Genomic DNA, 15,576 nt, shown 5'->3' on the forward strand with positions numbered 1-15,576 from the left:
GGAGAGTCAAAAAAAGTGTGCTTCCCATGTTAATTACCATAGACTCTTTAGACACGCCTCAGTTCAAACCGCTGGACGGATTTACACCAAATTTGGCAGAAAGGTAGCTTTTAGCCCACAGATGGGCCTTCTTTTGTAGTTCGTGTAAGCCCATTCAATAGTTTAAGAGACATTAAAGGGAATCCAAATTTGTATATATAGGGTCGCAATAAATTCACAAATACTGCAGATCTTGTGCAGAGAGCTAATTGGCTGCCAACACTTCAACCAGGAAGTATCTGCCAGCCATTTTGAGACTTGGCAGAAGCAGAGTCTCAAAAAAAATAAAAGAAAAGGGGGGTGGGGTACAGTTGCCCTAGCCCCCCACCTTTGGTCCATAGGTCCTTCAGGAACCCCCACCCCACCGAGCTAAAACGCATTTCTTCTTTTTTTAATCCACGCCAAAAAACGTGACTATTCACAATTTTTGCTGTGATTTAATAAAAAAAGCAAACACGGAGTCATGGTCTCCCATGTTCCCATGCTTGCTTTTTTAATGCCCCTGGGTGGGCCAGTTCCTGGGGGCATATTATTTTAAGGGGGGGTGCACGGTGACCCCGCCTAGAGCTTACTGAAGTCCTGGAGACTGCAACCTCCCTAGGGTAAACTTTTAAGTAAACGCAAGAGGTGGTCCTGCAGAGTCCCCATGCATCAGGAACCACCTCCTCCCCGGGGCCACAAAATAAGTCAGAGGGTGTCCATAGTGGACCCCAGGCAACCACCACCCACCGGGCCAAAATTGAAAAGGTGGAGGGGGCCGCGCAGCCCCCCTCTTGGAGCCATAGATCGCCCAGGGGAGAGCCACCTTCCAGGGCCGGCTCCTGCTCATCCCGAGGTGCTCACACTCAGGAGGTAGCTGTTTGCTTTTGCTTGCTGGGAGCTGACAGCTCTTGCCAAGCAAAAGCAAACATAACTCTGGTTTCGGCAAGCAGGAGCTGTCAAACCGTGGCACATGGTTGGCTTGTTATAGGGGGTCCCAAAACACTGTTTCCCTATTCTCTGCCTATGTAAGTTTTCAAATTGTGAACACGCCTACAACCTGAACCGCTGAATGGAATTACATCAAATTTGGCAGAATGCTAGATCTATGTGCAGAAAGCATGCTTCTTATAGTTTGGTGTAAATCTGTTCAGTAGTTTTGAAGTTACTTAAGGTTAAAAATGCAGACATACAGGGACTCAGGTCCACCAGCGGAGGATCCGCAGGTCCAGGGGAAAAGCAAGGCCCTGAGTGGATGGCCGTAACCTGGCAGAAAAGTTGGAGTGGCCATTTGTTTTTCGCATCCATTGGGGAGAGGTAAAACAAGAGTTCAAAAACACATAAGGGGTCAGGATACAGGTATCCTGACCCCATAGGTCACATGGAGGGGTCAGGACACCTCATGGGCAAAAAATTGCCATTTTTGTCATATGATCCACAGATCTGCTGATTTCCTGCAGGGCTCAGAGTTGTCCACCAGTGTAAAATCACGATAGATCTGCAGATCCAGGGAAAAATGGAAATCAAAATACACCCCCTTGCATCCAACTCCATTCTGCGCACGGCCAAAGGCTGTGAGGAGCGGTGGTTATATTAATATGCATGTTGAAAAAAACATAGAAATTCACTGAAAGAAAGAAAGGTTACAGGGACGTTATTGTTAGGTTGACGTTCTACTGGTACAAAACCATAGAAATTCAGTAGTTCTAGTTATACTTATAGTTATACTTATCAAAAGAAACTATAACTCATGCCGTAAAGTAACTTCAGGCAACAAGAGATAGTTTCTTAACAAAAGTATAATATAGCTGCTGAATTTCCATGGTTTTGTATGGGTAAACACTTCACTTTCTGCAAATGAGAGCTGTCAAACAGCTCTCAGAGAAAGTGAAGCCTTCATCTGTTTCCCTATACGCAAATATGCGTGCAGGGAAACAGATGAAAATGTTGCTTCCACAAGCAGGGAGCTGCTATTTAAAGCAGCTCCCTGCTTGTGGGAGCAATGCTGGCTCCTGCAGGACATGGGAACTCCCCTCGTGGTCCTGTCACTCTCTCGCTCTTCCATCCCATAAAAGGATGGAAAAGAGAGATAATCATTCCAATGGTCTCTGCATAAAATTTAGACTAACAAGATGTTTGGTACGAATGTTATAGTTACCTTTGGATGCAGAGCGGAATAGAGCCACTTCTTGCCTAATGGTCAAGGTCTTGTGCTGTCACTCAGTAGGCTGAAGGTTCAAATCCTAGTATCTCTTGGCAATGTATTTGTTTATTTACTAGTGTTTTGACTGTTAAGTCTTCCTAATGATAAAACATTCACATTTCTTTCAAATCATTTGTGGGTTGACTGTCATAGGTATGTTTAGAATCATCACAGTTAGAAGTTACCTATGGCCTTAAGGTTAAGGTCACACAACCTCACACTGAAAGTTGAGGGTTCTACTCCAGGTGTATCTTTGGTCATTTTCCTTCTTCAATTTCTTTTAAACTTCAAAAGTTTAAGGTTTATACTGAAAGGTGATCTCACTCTTTTTAACTGCCAAATACATTTTAGTTTTCAATTTGTCCAAAAATATTTCATTCTAAATATATCATTCATCAAAATCTAAAAACTCTCTATCTCTCTCTCTGTCATTCTCTCTCTCTCTCTCAATGTTTCTCTCTCTCTCTTTCTCTTTCTCTTTGAATCTCTTTCTCCCACTCAGACACCAACTCATACCCTTTGCACTCACTCACTGACCCACTCAGACCCTTATGCACCCACTCACAGACTCACTCAGACACTCACACACATACTCACAGATCCACTCAGATCCTCACACACTCACTCACAGATACACTCAGACACTCACAGACCCACTGAATTCCTCATGCACCCACTCACAGACTTGCACAGACACTAACACATCCACTCACAGACCCACTAAGACACTGATGCACCTACTCTCTCACCCAGACAGACACTCTCACAGCAACTCTTGCACCCAGATACACCTTCTCACACTTATTCTCACATCCAGAGAGACAGGCCGCGACCAGCTCTGCGGGGTTGGGTGGTTAGGTGGTTAGGGGGGGTTGGGTCTGGCCGCAAGGCAGAAGACCATGCACGGGGTAGTTGGATTAACATATAGTATTAAAAATTACTTTACGTTAAAAAAGTTATAGTTACTGTTAGAAATTGGGTCTCTAGTTTGCAGAGGTATGCTCACTGTCCAAGAAGAGACTACAATCCTAATCAGGGTAAGTCACACACCAACTAATTATCCTGAGCTCACCCTCTGGTAGCTTAGCAAGAGCAGGCAGGCTTAGCTTAGAAGGCAATGTGCAAAGTATTTGTGCAATGACTCATACAGTAACACAGTGAAAACACCACAAAAGTACACCACACCAGTTTAGAAAAATAGGTAATCTTTATCTGAATAAAATAAGATCAAAATGTCAAGAATCCAATGTACACAAGCAAAGATACAAATTTGCAAAGATTAAATCCCAATAAAGCATTTAGAAACACAATAGCTCCAACTGTGACTATCACGATGTTGTTGACAGAGTCATTCCCAACAATCCAATGCCACTTGTGAGGGAGTGCGGCGCCGGGCACGGAGACGCACGGACTCCTAGGCACAGTACTTTTGGTAAACGAGGAAACAAAGATGTAGCATGGAGTCGGGGAGATGAAGCGTCGCTGGGGCCATTGCGGCGTCGGTTTTTGCCTGCGGATGGGAAGGTGAGGCGCAGGTTCCTTACTGCTGCACAGGGGAGGTGAGGTGAGGTGAGGGTTCCGTCCGGTTGCAGGGGAGCTGATGTGGCATCGGTGGCAAGGCGTCCGTTCCTTGTGACCCGGTGGGGTCGATGAATCCAGACAGTCAAGACGTGAGGTATTGACTTTGCAGTGTCGCGATCACACCGCAGGACTTCAGCGATGTTGCAGCAACGTCGGACGTAAGTTGCAGGCTGCAGTCATTGCGTTCACTGAGGACCACGGAGCCGGAGCAGGAAGCAGTGCTGCATCAGACAGTGGCGCGGGATCTGGAGTCGCTGAAGTTGGTGAACTAGCTAGGAGCTATTAGGTAAAGTCTTTGTTGGCCCGGAAACTTCAGAAGAGGAGACGAGCTCAATCCAAGCCCTTGGAGAGCACTTGTAGAGGAAGGCAGAGTCCTTCCAGCACAGTCAGGGGGCCAGCAGGCAGCAGGACAACAAGCAGGGCAGCAATCCTTCCAGCAAAGCAGTCCAGATGAGTCCTTTGGGCAGGCAGGCAGCCCCTCCAACAGAGTCCAAGTGTAGGTTCAGAAGTGTCTGAGTTGGTGGGGTCAGAGACCCAGTTTATATAACCAAAAATGCCTTTGAAGTGGTGGAAACTTCAAAGAGTGGTTTTGAAGTACACAAGGTCCCCTTTCAACCCAGCCCTGTCTGTCTGGATCACTGTAGGGGGGTTATCAGTCCTTTGTGTGGGGGCAGACCACCAGCCGTTAAAGTGTAAGTGAGAACCCATCCACACTTCCTGACCAGGGAGACCCATTCAGTATGCAGATGTGACTGAGTGTCCTGTGTTTATGTTGTCTAGGTGGCATGCACAAGGGATCTGTCAACCAGCAGAGACTAGACGTGTATTGGAGACAGGCTGTAAGGCACAGATGGCAGTAAGTGAAGAGAAATGACCACATTCTAAAAGTGGCATTTCCAAAATAGTAATATTAAATCCAATTCACAAGTAAGCAGGATTTTCAATTACCATTCTGGCCATACGAAACATGACAGGTCTACTCCTTTAAGACCAGAGGCTACCACTTAAAAGTATATAAGGGCAGTTTGAATGCTGGCCTATGAGAGCAGCAAGCCTCACACTAGTGGAAACCAAATCTGTGAGTTTTTCAATACCAGGACATGTTAAACACATAAGTACAGGTCCTGCCTTTTACTTACATAACACCCTGCCCTATGGGTTACCTGGGGCCTACCTTAGGGGTGATTGATATGTAGAAAAAGTGGAGTTTAAGGCTTGGCAAGTAGTCTAAAATGTCTAGTCAAAGTGGTAGTGAAACTGTTCACACAGGCATTGCAAATGGCAGTTCTGAGACATGGTTAAGGGGCTAGTTATGTGGGTGGCACAATCAGTGCTGCCGGCCCACTAGTAGCATTCAATTTACAGGCCCTGGGCACGTGAAGTGCACTTTACTAGGGACTTAAAGGTAAATTAAATATACCAATTTGGCGGGAGCCAATGTTGCCATGTTTAGGGGAGAGATCACATGCTCAGAGACCTAAAACCAGCAAAAACAAGATCAGAAAAATGGGGGGAGGGAGGCAAAAAGCTGGGGGAAGACCACTCTAAGGCTGCCAGGTCTAACAAGTACCATAGGGCACGAGTTATAGCTACTTGAGATAACTCTAACTATAACAGGTGAATTTCTATGGTTTTGTACATTTAAAATGTGAGCTTAACTATAACGTCCCTTTAACCTTTGTTTTTTAAGTGAATGGCCCTGGCCGTGCACTGCTAATTACCCGAGATATTACAGCACTCATGGCAACTTCTATAATGTTATTAAAAATATAAATGAAGCATTACCAGTCAAGTTAATGAAATAAAAAATGTGCATGGTGGGGGTGCACGTTAGAGTTACCTTAGGGCGCAAGTTATAGTTACTTGAAATAACTCTCATTGCTGAATTTCTAAGGTTTTTTACAAGTAAATTCAGAACCTAAATATAACGTCCCTGTAACCTTTGTTTTTTCAGTGAATATATATATATATATCTATGTAGATATGTATATACATATATATGTATATATACATATATATATATATATATATGTATATATATATATATATAGTCACTGAAAAAATCAAAGGTTGCAGGGACGTTATAGTTAGGAAATAGAATTTTAAAAAACGTATAATTCACAGGGAGGGGCAGCACTGGTAAATCCTTTAACATTTTTAAACGCACAGCACCTGCACAGATGTTTTTAGTCAGTCACCTTCCTATGTCAGCATTTGAGGTACCATCTCTCTAAGGCCTGCAGGGGGACAGACATGATGGGAATACAGTGTGGCATATGTGTCAGAGATCAGCTTAGCAGAGAGCAGGGAAGGCGAGAATGGAGAAGCTGGGGATAAGGAGAAAAGAGTGGAGCGCAAAGAAGGAAGGATGTAGAGAGGCTGGCGAGGTGTGCCATCCGCGTAAAAGGATAGTCAAGGATGCTGGATGGGATGGCGCACAGAGGCAGCGAGCAGAGTTGGAACGCTTGACAGAAAAGGGGGCCAATGAGAGAACTGTTGATGCCCATGTTTGAGCCTTTTGTTACCAGAGTCAGCTGCAATATTTGAGATACAATGTAGCTTGCTATTCGTCCCACCACTTCCACATTTCACCAGCTGCCCTCGTCTCAGTGCCTCAAGTTACCATTATGGAGTCCTTGGTGTTCTCTATCAGGCGCATACATTGAATTATCACAGAAAGAACAAAACAAACGAATACATCTATGTAGTCAATGCAATTACCTTTGTACTTCTTGATCTCTTCATCAGGTCCCTGAAATCTAGGTAGTTTCTTTTTTTTCTTTTGCTTTTTAGTGGTCTTCTTCTTCTGCTCTGGATTTTGCAGCGTTACTTTGTTGCACCTGAAACAGGACATGATGTGTCTTAGTTTTACAGGACAATCTGAGCTCGCAGGTACAGGCAATCCCTGCAACCAAGCAGCAGAGCCCACCTCAGAACTGCAGCCAACAAGAAGCATTGTTGGGATGTGCAAAGACCACATCTCTGGGAACCACTGGGGAATCATTGCCGCTCAGAGGATCTGAGAGGGACCGAGCCCCACCCACCTCAAATCCCCGTCACTGTGGACAGCATGATTCAGAGCATAGCTATCAACAGTGCAGCAGGTGCACCGGCACCAAGGCACAGGAGTGCAAGGGGCCCACTGCATCACAGTTATAGGAATCTTTTACTACCCACGCTGTTGTCCTTGATCGCAAGAGGGCCTGTGGCAGCCTCGCTCCACCACCGATCACCCGTTTTAGAGAAAAAACACACAATATTGAAATGTTGAAATTGAAGTTTTAAGACAATAAGTGCAAAGGGATCTGAGAGATTTCCATGACTGTTCACTGCTCTTCAGTTGCTACATAGCAAATACTCTGACTACCTGTAACCAGGGTTTACAATGGATTCAGTTCCCTGAGCTTACTATGGATTCAATCCCACGGGTTTACAATGGATTCAGTTCCCTGGGTTTACTATGGATTCAGTACCACAGGTTTACTATGGATTCAGTTCCCCGGGTTTACTATGGATTCAGTACCACAGGTTTACAATGGATTCATTTCCCTGGGTTTACATGGATTCAGTTCCCTGGGTTTACTATGGATTCATTTTCCTGGGTTTACTATGGATCATTTCCCTGGGTTCACTATGGATTCATTCCCACAGATTTACAATGGATTCAGTTCCCTGGGTTTACTATGGATTCATTGCCACGGGTTTACAATGGATTCGGTTCCCTGGGTTTACTATGGATTCATTGCCACGGGTTTACAATGGATTCATTTCCCTGGGTTTACATGGATTCAGTTCCCTGGGTTTACTATGGATTCATTTTCCTGGCTTTACTATGGATTCAATCCCATGGGTTTACTATGGATCATTTCCCTGGGTTCACTATGGATTCATTCCCACAGATTTACAATGGATTCAGTTCCCTAGGTTTACTATGGATTCATTCCCACGGGTTTACAATGGATTCACTTCCCTAGGTTTACTATGGATTCAGTACCACAGGTTTACTATGGATTCAATCCCATGGGTTTACTATGATTCATTTTCCTGGGTTCACTATGGATTCAATCCCATGGGTTTACTATGGATCATTTCCCTGGGTTCACTATGGATTCAATCCCATGGGTTTACTATGGATCATTTCCCTGGGTTCACTATGGATTCAATCCCATGGGTTTACTATGGATCATTTCCCTGGGTTCACTATGGATTTGATCCCATGGGTTTACTATGGATTCAGTACCACAGGTATACTAAGGTTACATTTCCCTGGGTTTACTATGGTTTCAGTCCCATATGTTAACTATAGATTCAGTTCCATTAGTTTAGTCTGGACATTTATGGAGATTTGGCATAGGGGAGCGCATAAATGCCCTTTTACTTTGGTTTAGGGCACACTGCTCTGCCCTAAACCAAAGTAAAAGGGGATTTATGCAATACAGTGCATTTCTGCACTTTCCTCCTGCACTGGCACCGTTTTGGCAGCCTAGTGCCCACGCAGGCACCCTTGCACCATGGGGCAAAGGATCCTGTGTTGTTGGCACATTTGTTTTGTGCAGGAAGGAGCACCCTACTCAGCTACTCAGATGTCTGCTGTGAAACATCAAGAAGGACTGCCCTGCTCTTCCTCTGGTCTGCACCAAGAAGGACTGCACTCTTAAGGACTGCACCTGGTGCACACTCTGGGCTTCACCACAAAAGGACTTTGCCTTGCTTTAAATGTTTAAGGAGTGCAATCCCTGAAAGCAACAGATACAAAAGAGCTTAAAGATGTCACCTGAATCAACTCCACCAAGAAGAGCTGAGCTGAGCACCCCCCAGTGGGCTTTTAAGGATTTGACCAGGTGCATTGAGGGAATTGTAGTCCCAACTCTCCAAACAGCAACTTAGAGTTTCTAGAGCCTTGGCTGGTGTTGCAAACACTTCAAGTCCCAAAAAGGACCTTTGAGAAGAAGATCCAGAAGTGTGAGATCATTTGGAGAATTTTTGGTAAAAAGCTCCATAAGTTGACAGACCCGTCATAGAGAGTCCAGCAGGCGATGTTGAACTGTGACTTGGCATGAGATTCAGGTGTGTCTCACGGAAAACCCCAGAGCTCTTCCTGTTGAGGACAGGAAACAAGGCCTCCAGGAGTTCACAGAGGCCTAGCGCTAATGAAGGCCGCCGTCGTTGAACCGCAATCTGGCCTGCCGAGGCGACTCACTCGACGTTGAGAGAAAAAGATCCAAAAAAGTGACTAAGTGTGAAGGTAAAATTTTGACCTCCCCAACCACCCCATCGTACCCGACCTGCGCTCCGTTGCAGTCGGCCTGAAACTTGGAATTAGTCCCGGTCAAGCACGACCAGATGTCCCCGGTCGCCACTTTATGTTTTTTACCAATAGAAAGCACTTTTGTTACATTTAATCTTGAAAAATTCATATCTCCTGTTCTCTACATTGGATTTTTGTCACTTTGATATCATTTTAAACATAAAAACTTTTCCTATTTTGATAAAATGTTTGATTTTTATATTGTGTTGTGTCTTACTTATTTACTGTTATTGGTGTTTTTCAATGCTTTACACACCTTTCTCCGAAGTTAAGACTGACTGCTCGTGAGCCTAGCTACCAAGGGTTGAGCAAGGATTCATTTATTGAGGCTTGGCTAGAACTTATTTGTGATAGTGGTGTTATAACTAGCTGTAGGTATCTACCTGTACCTACTAATAAACCACCTTCCAGTGTATGCAATTATTCTCCTGGTGGCCTGTAAGGAGTACATACCCTCAGGTCACTTATTTGTTTTCCAATGTGTTTACTATAGATTCAGCCCCATGGGTTTACTATGGATTCCGTTCTATAGGTTTCTAATGGATTCAATCCCATGGGTTTACTGTGGATTCAGTCCCATGGGTTTCCTATGGATTCAGCCCCATGGGTTTCCTATCGATTCAGTCCCATGGGTTTACTATGGATTCAGTCCCATGGGTTTCCTATGGATTCAGCCCCATGGGTTTCCTATGGATTCAGTCACATGGGCTTACTATGGAGTCAGTCCCATGGGTTTACTAAGGATTCACATGAGTTTACTATTGATTTAGCCTCTTGGTGACCTGTATGCAGTACACGCCCTCTGGGCACTCCTCTGTTCACACCACAGTATTATGTGGAGCATCTCTCATGGTTACCTGTGTACTTTGGATACCACTCCACTGAGGCTCCTGATTCTACTGAGATCCGCTCAATACATGCTCAACAGTAAGCTGATATACACTGCATGCGTTCTACCCTCACACCTTTTTCTGCCATTATGCAGCGACCCAAGACAGGGTAAGGGTAGCACTGACAGCAAAAGACTTTCCACAGAGACAAGACTGTGATCCTGCCCTCGGCCTATCAAGCACACCTTGTGGAGTAGCAGGCATCTTGTCAGTGTATGATGTGCTACTTAAGAGCAACTATAGTAGAATTCAGTAGGCAATGCGTAATGCGCATGTGAACTGACATTGCAGGAAGTGATGTCACATTGCTATATTACCTTCACATAAACAGGTAAGTTGTAATATAAATGATTTACATGTACATACGGGAAAGTTTATATTACTTCACTAACATTTGGAATTGTTTAGAATAGGTTGTACGCTGTAGAAATGTATTCTTTCTGTCTTTCCACACTGCATTCAAACTGTGCACAATTGAAACTGCTTTCTGCAGCAAAATCACATGCACTGTGACCTCAGCTTTCCCTTGGGCTACAACAAATCAGGTCTTTTCTGCCTCCTAGTGCTGTAGACTAGAAGTTCATTCAAGAAACAGTTTGCCATTATATTTTCATGCACCAAACTTTGGGCCTCACTTTACGATGCCCTATCGTCAGACTTTACCACTGGAGCGTCATTTGTTTTGTTACGCTGCAGTGGCGCAGTGTGCCAGCCCATAGATACAAAGCTACACAAAGCCACCTTGTGTGGCTTTTCATGCCCCTGTAAATACAGGCCACTTTCAGGCATAAAACTGCATAAAAGGGGCGTTCAGTGGGTGTTGCTTGAGGTGTTCCCACGCAACACCCAAAGAACCTGAAGGAACCTGACACATTCCCTGATGTTTCTATGTTTGCACCTCTCGTGATTGTTTTTGTGCAGGAGGGTGTCCCTTCCTGTTAAAAAACAATAATCCCTACAACGCAGGCATCTGTATGGCTTTTTACATTAAAAAAAGAAATCTTCATGGTTGATAATCTGCTGCTGACTTTGGAGTCCTTATTTCCGGGCCCTTATTCTTTGTAATGCTGATTATTTGGGGTGCTTGGGTGGGCCCCATGACCTCATGTTTCAGTGAGGTTAACACTGGCCCGATCCTGAGTCAATATGTTATGTAATATCTTCTAGCTATAAAAGATAGGGCCAGATCTACAAGAAAGAGGCCCATCGGTTACGATGCACCACTTTTCTTGCGCTGACCCTGCCCCACCTAACGACACCATGGTTGCGCTGTATTTACAATATGGCACACCATAGTGCTGGTTTAGCGAGGTGCAGCAAAGCACTAGGGAGGCCCATAGGTTACTATGGGCCCGTCACTTTAACGCCAGACCTGAGCAGGCATTAAAAACGATGGAAAAATGCCGCAAGGAAATCTTGTAGTTTTCACTGCACCATTTTGTGTGGCCTCCCTGCGTGGCAATGCCCCCCTTGCACACATTATACCTGACACAGGTATTATATGGCGCAAGGGGTTACAACAGTGCTTAATTTGTACCTCATGTTTCCGGTGCTGAGCACCAGCACCAATTTTTGAGGGCCGGAGCATATTATTCTGCCTCAAGCATTTGCTGCAAGCAAAAGACACATTTGGCAAAGACGGAGGAAGGGAAAAACGAAAAAGCATCACAAAGGAAGAAAGTAGAAAGCTGCAAGAGTGAGCTGAAGGGGCAGGGAGTGGCTTTAATTGGATTGAAGAGGCCCGGGATGGGTTCAGGATTACGCCGCCTCAGTATTCTGTGCTGGCACATTTAAATGAGGCAGCCGCATGTTTAAAAGAAGGGATTTGGGCACCAGCACGTTTTTATTTACAAATTAAGCACTGGGTTATAAATATGGCAAAGGAGAATGGCCTCCTTAACTCCATAATAGGATTAAAAAAATGATGCTAGTGTGGTGTTCAGCGGCGCTAGGGCCTTGCAAATCTGGCCCATAGTGTTTATCACAAATATTTTGTAAACCATACACTTATGTTTACGTATGTTTGAAGCAGAGGGCATTTAAAGCTATTTCTGAAGTTACTTTTAAAACATTGTAGTTGCATTTTGAGTGTTGTCTGACATTCGATGTGCATGTTCTATCAATGTTTGTAATCTCAATTATGTTTTCAATTACATCTGGAGAGCAAAAGAAAACCGTGGAACCGAGCGTAGGAACTATTGAAAGTGATAACACTTTACAACAAAGATGGTTGAAGCTTATTCATGGATAAAAGGGGCCGCTCTTATTGCAGAATAATGATTTAGTGCTCAGACGCCAGTGAGGTGACTATTCAAAGACAGGTGTGTTTCCCTCACAGCCCTCAGCCACGGGTGAGCTCCACCTGGCCATTTCCAAGCTCTTTCACATCTCATGAGCCCTCACAACGGTCGTGCATGGGAGAGGCTCCTTGGCCTTGCTTCATCAGCAGTGATTTGCTGCCTTTGGTGCTGGAGGTCAGTCCTAGTACAATGCTTATGGGTGAGTATGGGCGATTACTTGTGAGCGTGGGGGTCCCCTCATGTATCAATACTATTTGGATCCAGTCGTGACCCGTGGGTGTTGAAGAGGAAAAGGCGGCATGCAGGGGGGAGGGACCGGGGGGGTCACTACGGAGGAAATATTACTACATTTCAAAGAATAAAAAATAAACTTACCTGCACGTAGGCCGTGCCATCCCTCTGTCACCTCTGCATCAGCCGGCTGCAGGCACAGGCTTCCAGCCTTCCCTGCGGCCAATCCTGACACTGCTCAAAGAAGCATCAGGATTGGCTGGGAGCGCCCAGCCAGGGCGCTCCCAGACAAAGTGGTAGCCTGTCCAGGCTCTCTCCAGCCCAGCAACACAGATGCTGGGCTGGAGAAAGCCTATTGTGCATGTGTGTTTGGCCTGCCCAAGACGGCTGGCCAAACACACATGTGCTCTGAGGAGGAATGTTGTGCACTCCCCCTCTCTGCTCATCACCCCCGTGGCCCCACCCCTTTAAAAGAAAACAGTAATAAACTATGTTTATTATTGTTTTCTTTTAAAGGTGTACAGCTGACGCTGCTGGCGGGGCATCAACGCTCCTCCGCCCTAACGGAGGAGCAGCCCATGTTTGGATCATTACTCCTGCACCATTGTGCTAGGTGCTTCAGGGGTTCACCCTTGTATTCCTCCTAACCTACTTTATTTACTTCTGTAAGTAACTTTTAAAACTTGGGGCTGTGTGCAAAGGAGGGACAGTGGGAATCAGAGAGCCTTCCTGGACCTCACTTGCCATCCAGTTGCCGGAAGGTTAGCGCTCTAGTGGTTAGATGCTGTTTAGCATTTAATGGCAGCTAGAATGCAGCTTTGCAGGTGAGAGCGTTGCACCATGGGGCACAAATGCTGTTTGAATTTGATTGTGGAGCATTTTTTAAACCTTTAAAATTTGGATGTTCTTTTTTTGCTGAGATTTTCGGTATTGAATGGTGGCTAGGGTGGGCACGCCAAAGGGAAGCCCGTCTGCGCCTGAGCGGGACCAGGGGCCAGGAACCCTGCTTAATCCACTACCGATCCAGTAAGAAATTCAGCACAACAACCCATTTCACTTAGGCCACTAGTCTAGCCTTTGTCATGCACACCTAGTAATCCGGACAAGAGTGAAACTCACTGTTCTACTTGCCACTATTCATTGAAAGTCCAGGAACGGCCCAGTGAGGCAAGTGTCCGACCTTTCATGAGGAGGGATTGCTGGAAGTTGGGCCTAGTTAACTGTAGGTCTTTACCACACCACAATACAGAGATTAGACTGTTAGAGGTGGAACAACTGGATGTTTTGTTCCTGACTGAAACCTGGCGCCATGAGAGCGCAGGTCCAGACATACTGATGGCTGTTCCACAAGGCTGTCACATTTTCAGACATGATCGTATTGGCAGATCAGGGGGTGGAATAGCAGTTATTATTAAAGATAAATATGGATGTCTAACCACCACTCTACAAATACCTGAGGGTATAATATCATGCTATCTGCCACTCACACCTTTTCTGGTGTTCTTATTCACAGACTGCCAGGCCCACATGCTAAATTCATAGAAACATTACCAAATGCATTAGCTAGCCTGGTTGTCGGTAAAAGGTCTCTTACAACACTAGGAGATCTTAGTATTCATTTAGAGGAGACTAAAAACTCTGCAGTGGCAAGATTAACACAGGACCTGGAGGCCATTCATTTACTACAAAAAATAAATACCCCTACACATGAGAAAGGACATCTCCCGGATCCAATCTTTAGCAATGATCCAAAGATTCAGATAGACATTGCCACTCCTCTACCATGGACAGACCATTCTTTTATTCCATTTAGGATGGAAAATTTGGCTGTTAGAGATGGAACTAAATCTCCCCTGAGATCAGAATGAAGATGGGCCAAACATTTGCCCATTGACTGAATGGCAACTCTATAAAATTCACTTCCTACACTAGGGAATGACCCAGATGAAGACTATGAATACTGGGAAGACTAGATAGTACAGGCTCTAGCTGGCCACATTCCAATATCCAAGATAACCTGCAAAACAAACTCCAAATCTGCTTCATGCCGTAATAGCCAGGTTGCATCTCTGAGGAAAAATTGTAAGCGACTTGAGAAGAATAGGAAATCACATGAGCCACAACTAAAAAATGTGTATAAATCCACTATTAGGCAATGTCATAGCAAGATTAAAAAGATACAGGGCATCTACTATGAGGAGAAATTTTAAATCCATCCACCTTAGGCAACTATCGACCAAATTTCACTTCTGCCCGTTATGGGGTAGTTTCTTGAGAAACAGGTTAATTAAACATTGTCGAGTTTTCTGGAAGACAACCAGTACCTACACCTCATGCAAATGGGTTTTCAAGCACAACATAGCATGGAGTCAGCTCTTCTAGCTATGATTGAGGAGCTTAAATATCTACTTGACCAAGGAGGTACAGCTGCACTTATTTTACTAGATTTAAGCACTGCGTTCTACACAGTAGATCACTCGATTCTGATCGAGAGATTGAAGGAGGATGGAGTGCAGGACGAGGCACTGGATTGGCTTACCTCCTTTATAAAGTACAGAACTTTCCAAATTATGGGAAATTCATGTTTCTCAGATATTCTGCCTTCCAGGTGTGAGGTACCACATGGCTCAGCTGTCTTCCCAAGACCTTTTCATCTATTTATGCCCTCTGGCAGATTTTGCCCAGTGGTATGAGACACCTATAATATCCTATGCGGACGATAGGCAACTAGTAGTTTCTCTCACTGATAGCCAGAACATCACCAACTTGCCCCTTGTCTGGAAAAAGTTGCCAGGTGGATAGTAAATTGTTGCCTAAAATTAAATGGTGATAAAATGGAACTAATGATCTTGGGGGATAACTCAATTCCGACGTCAGGAATTATTTGGCCTGACTGTCTGGGGATCCCTCCGGCTGCCAGTTCTCCTGTAAAGAATCTGGGAATGTAGGTGGACAAAGCCCTAGTCATGGATGCCCAAACAAGCAAACTTGTCCCCTCATGCCTTGGACTACTAAGGACCATTTTCAAGATTTTAGACCTTATTC

The 15,576-nt window shown here is 44.8% G+C and overlaps 1 protein-coding gene across 1 annotated transcript in view; it reads right to left on the reverse strand.

Moving 5' to 3' along the window:
• Window positions 1–15,576, reverse strand: part of LOC138282991 (E3 ubiquitin-protein ligase TRIM39-like) — a 218,001-nt gene that overhangs the window by 39,656 nt on the left and 162,769 nt on the right. Inside the window, exon 5 of the mRNA XM_069221084.1 lies at window positions 6,524–6,642. Coding sequence (XP_069077185.1) covers window positions 6,524–6,642 — 119 coding nt within the window. The remainder of the gene's footprint in view (window positions 1–6,523; window positions 6,643–15,576) is intronic.

This window comes from Pleurodeles waltl, chromosome 2_2 (assembly GCF_031143425.1).
Source record: "Pleurodeles waltl isolate 20211129_DDA chromosome 2_2, aPleWal1.hap1.20221129, whole genome shotgun sequence".
NCBI lineage: Eukaryota > Metazoa > Chordata > Amphibia > Caudata > Salamandridae > Pleurodeles > Pleurodeles waltl.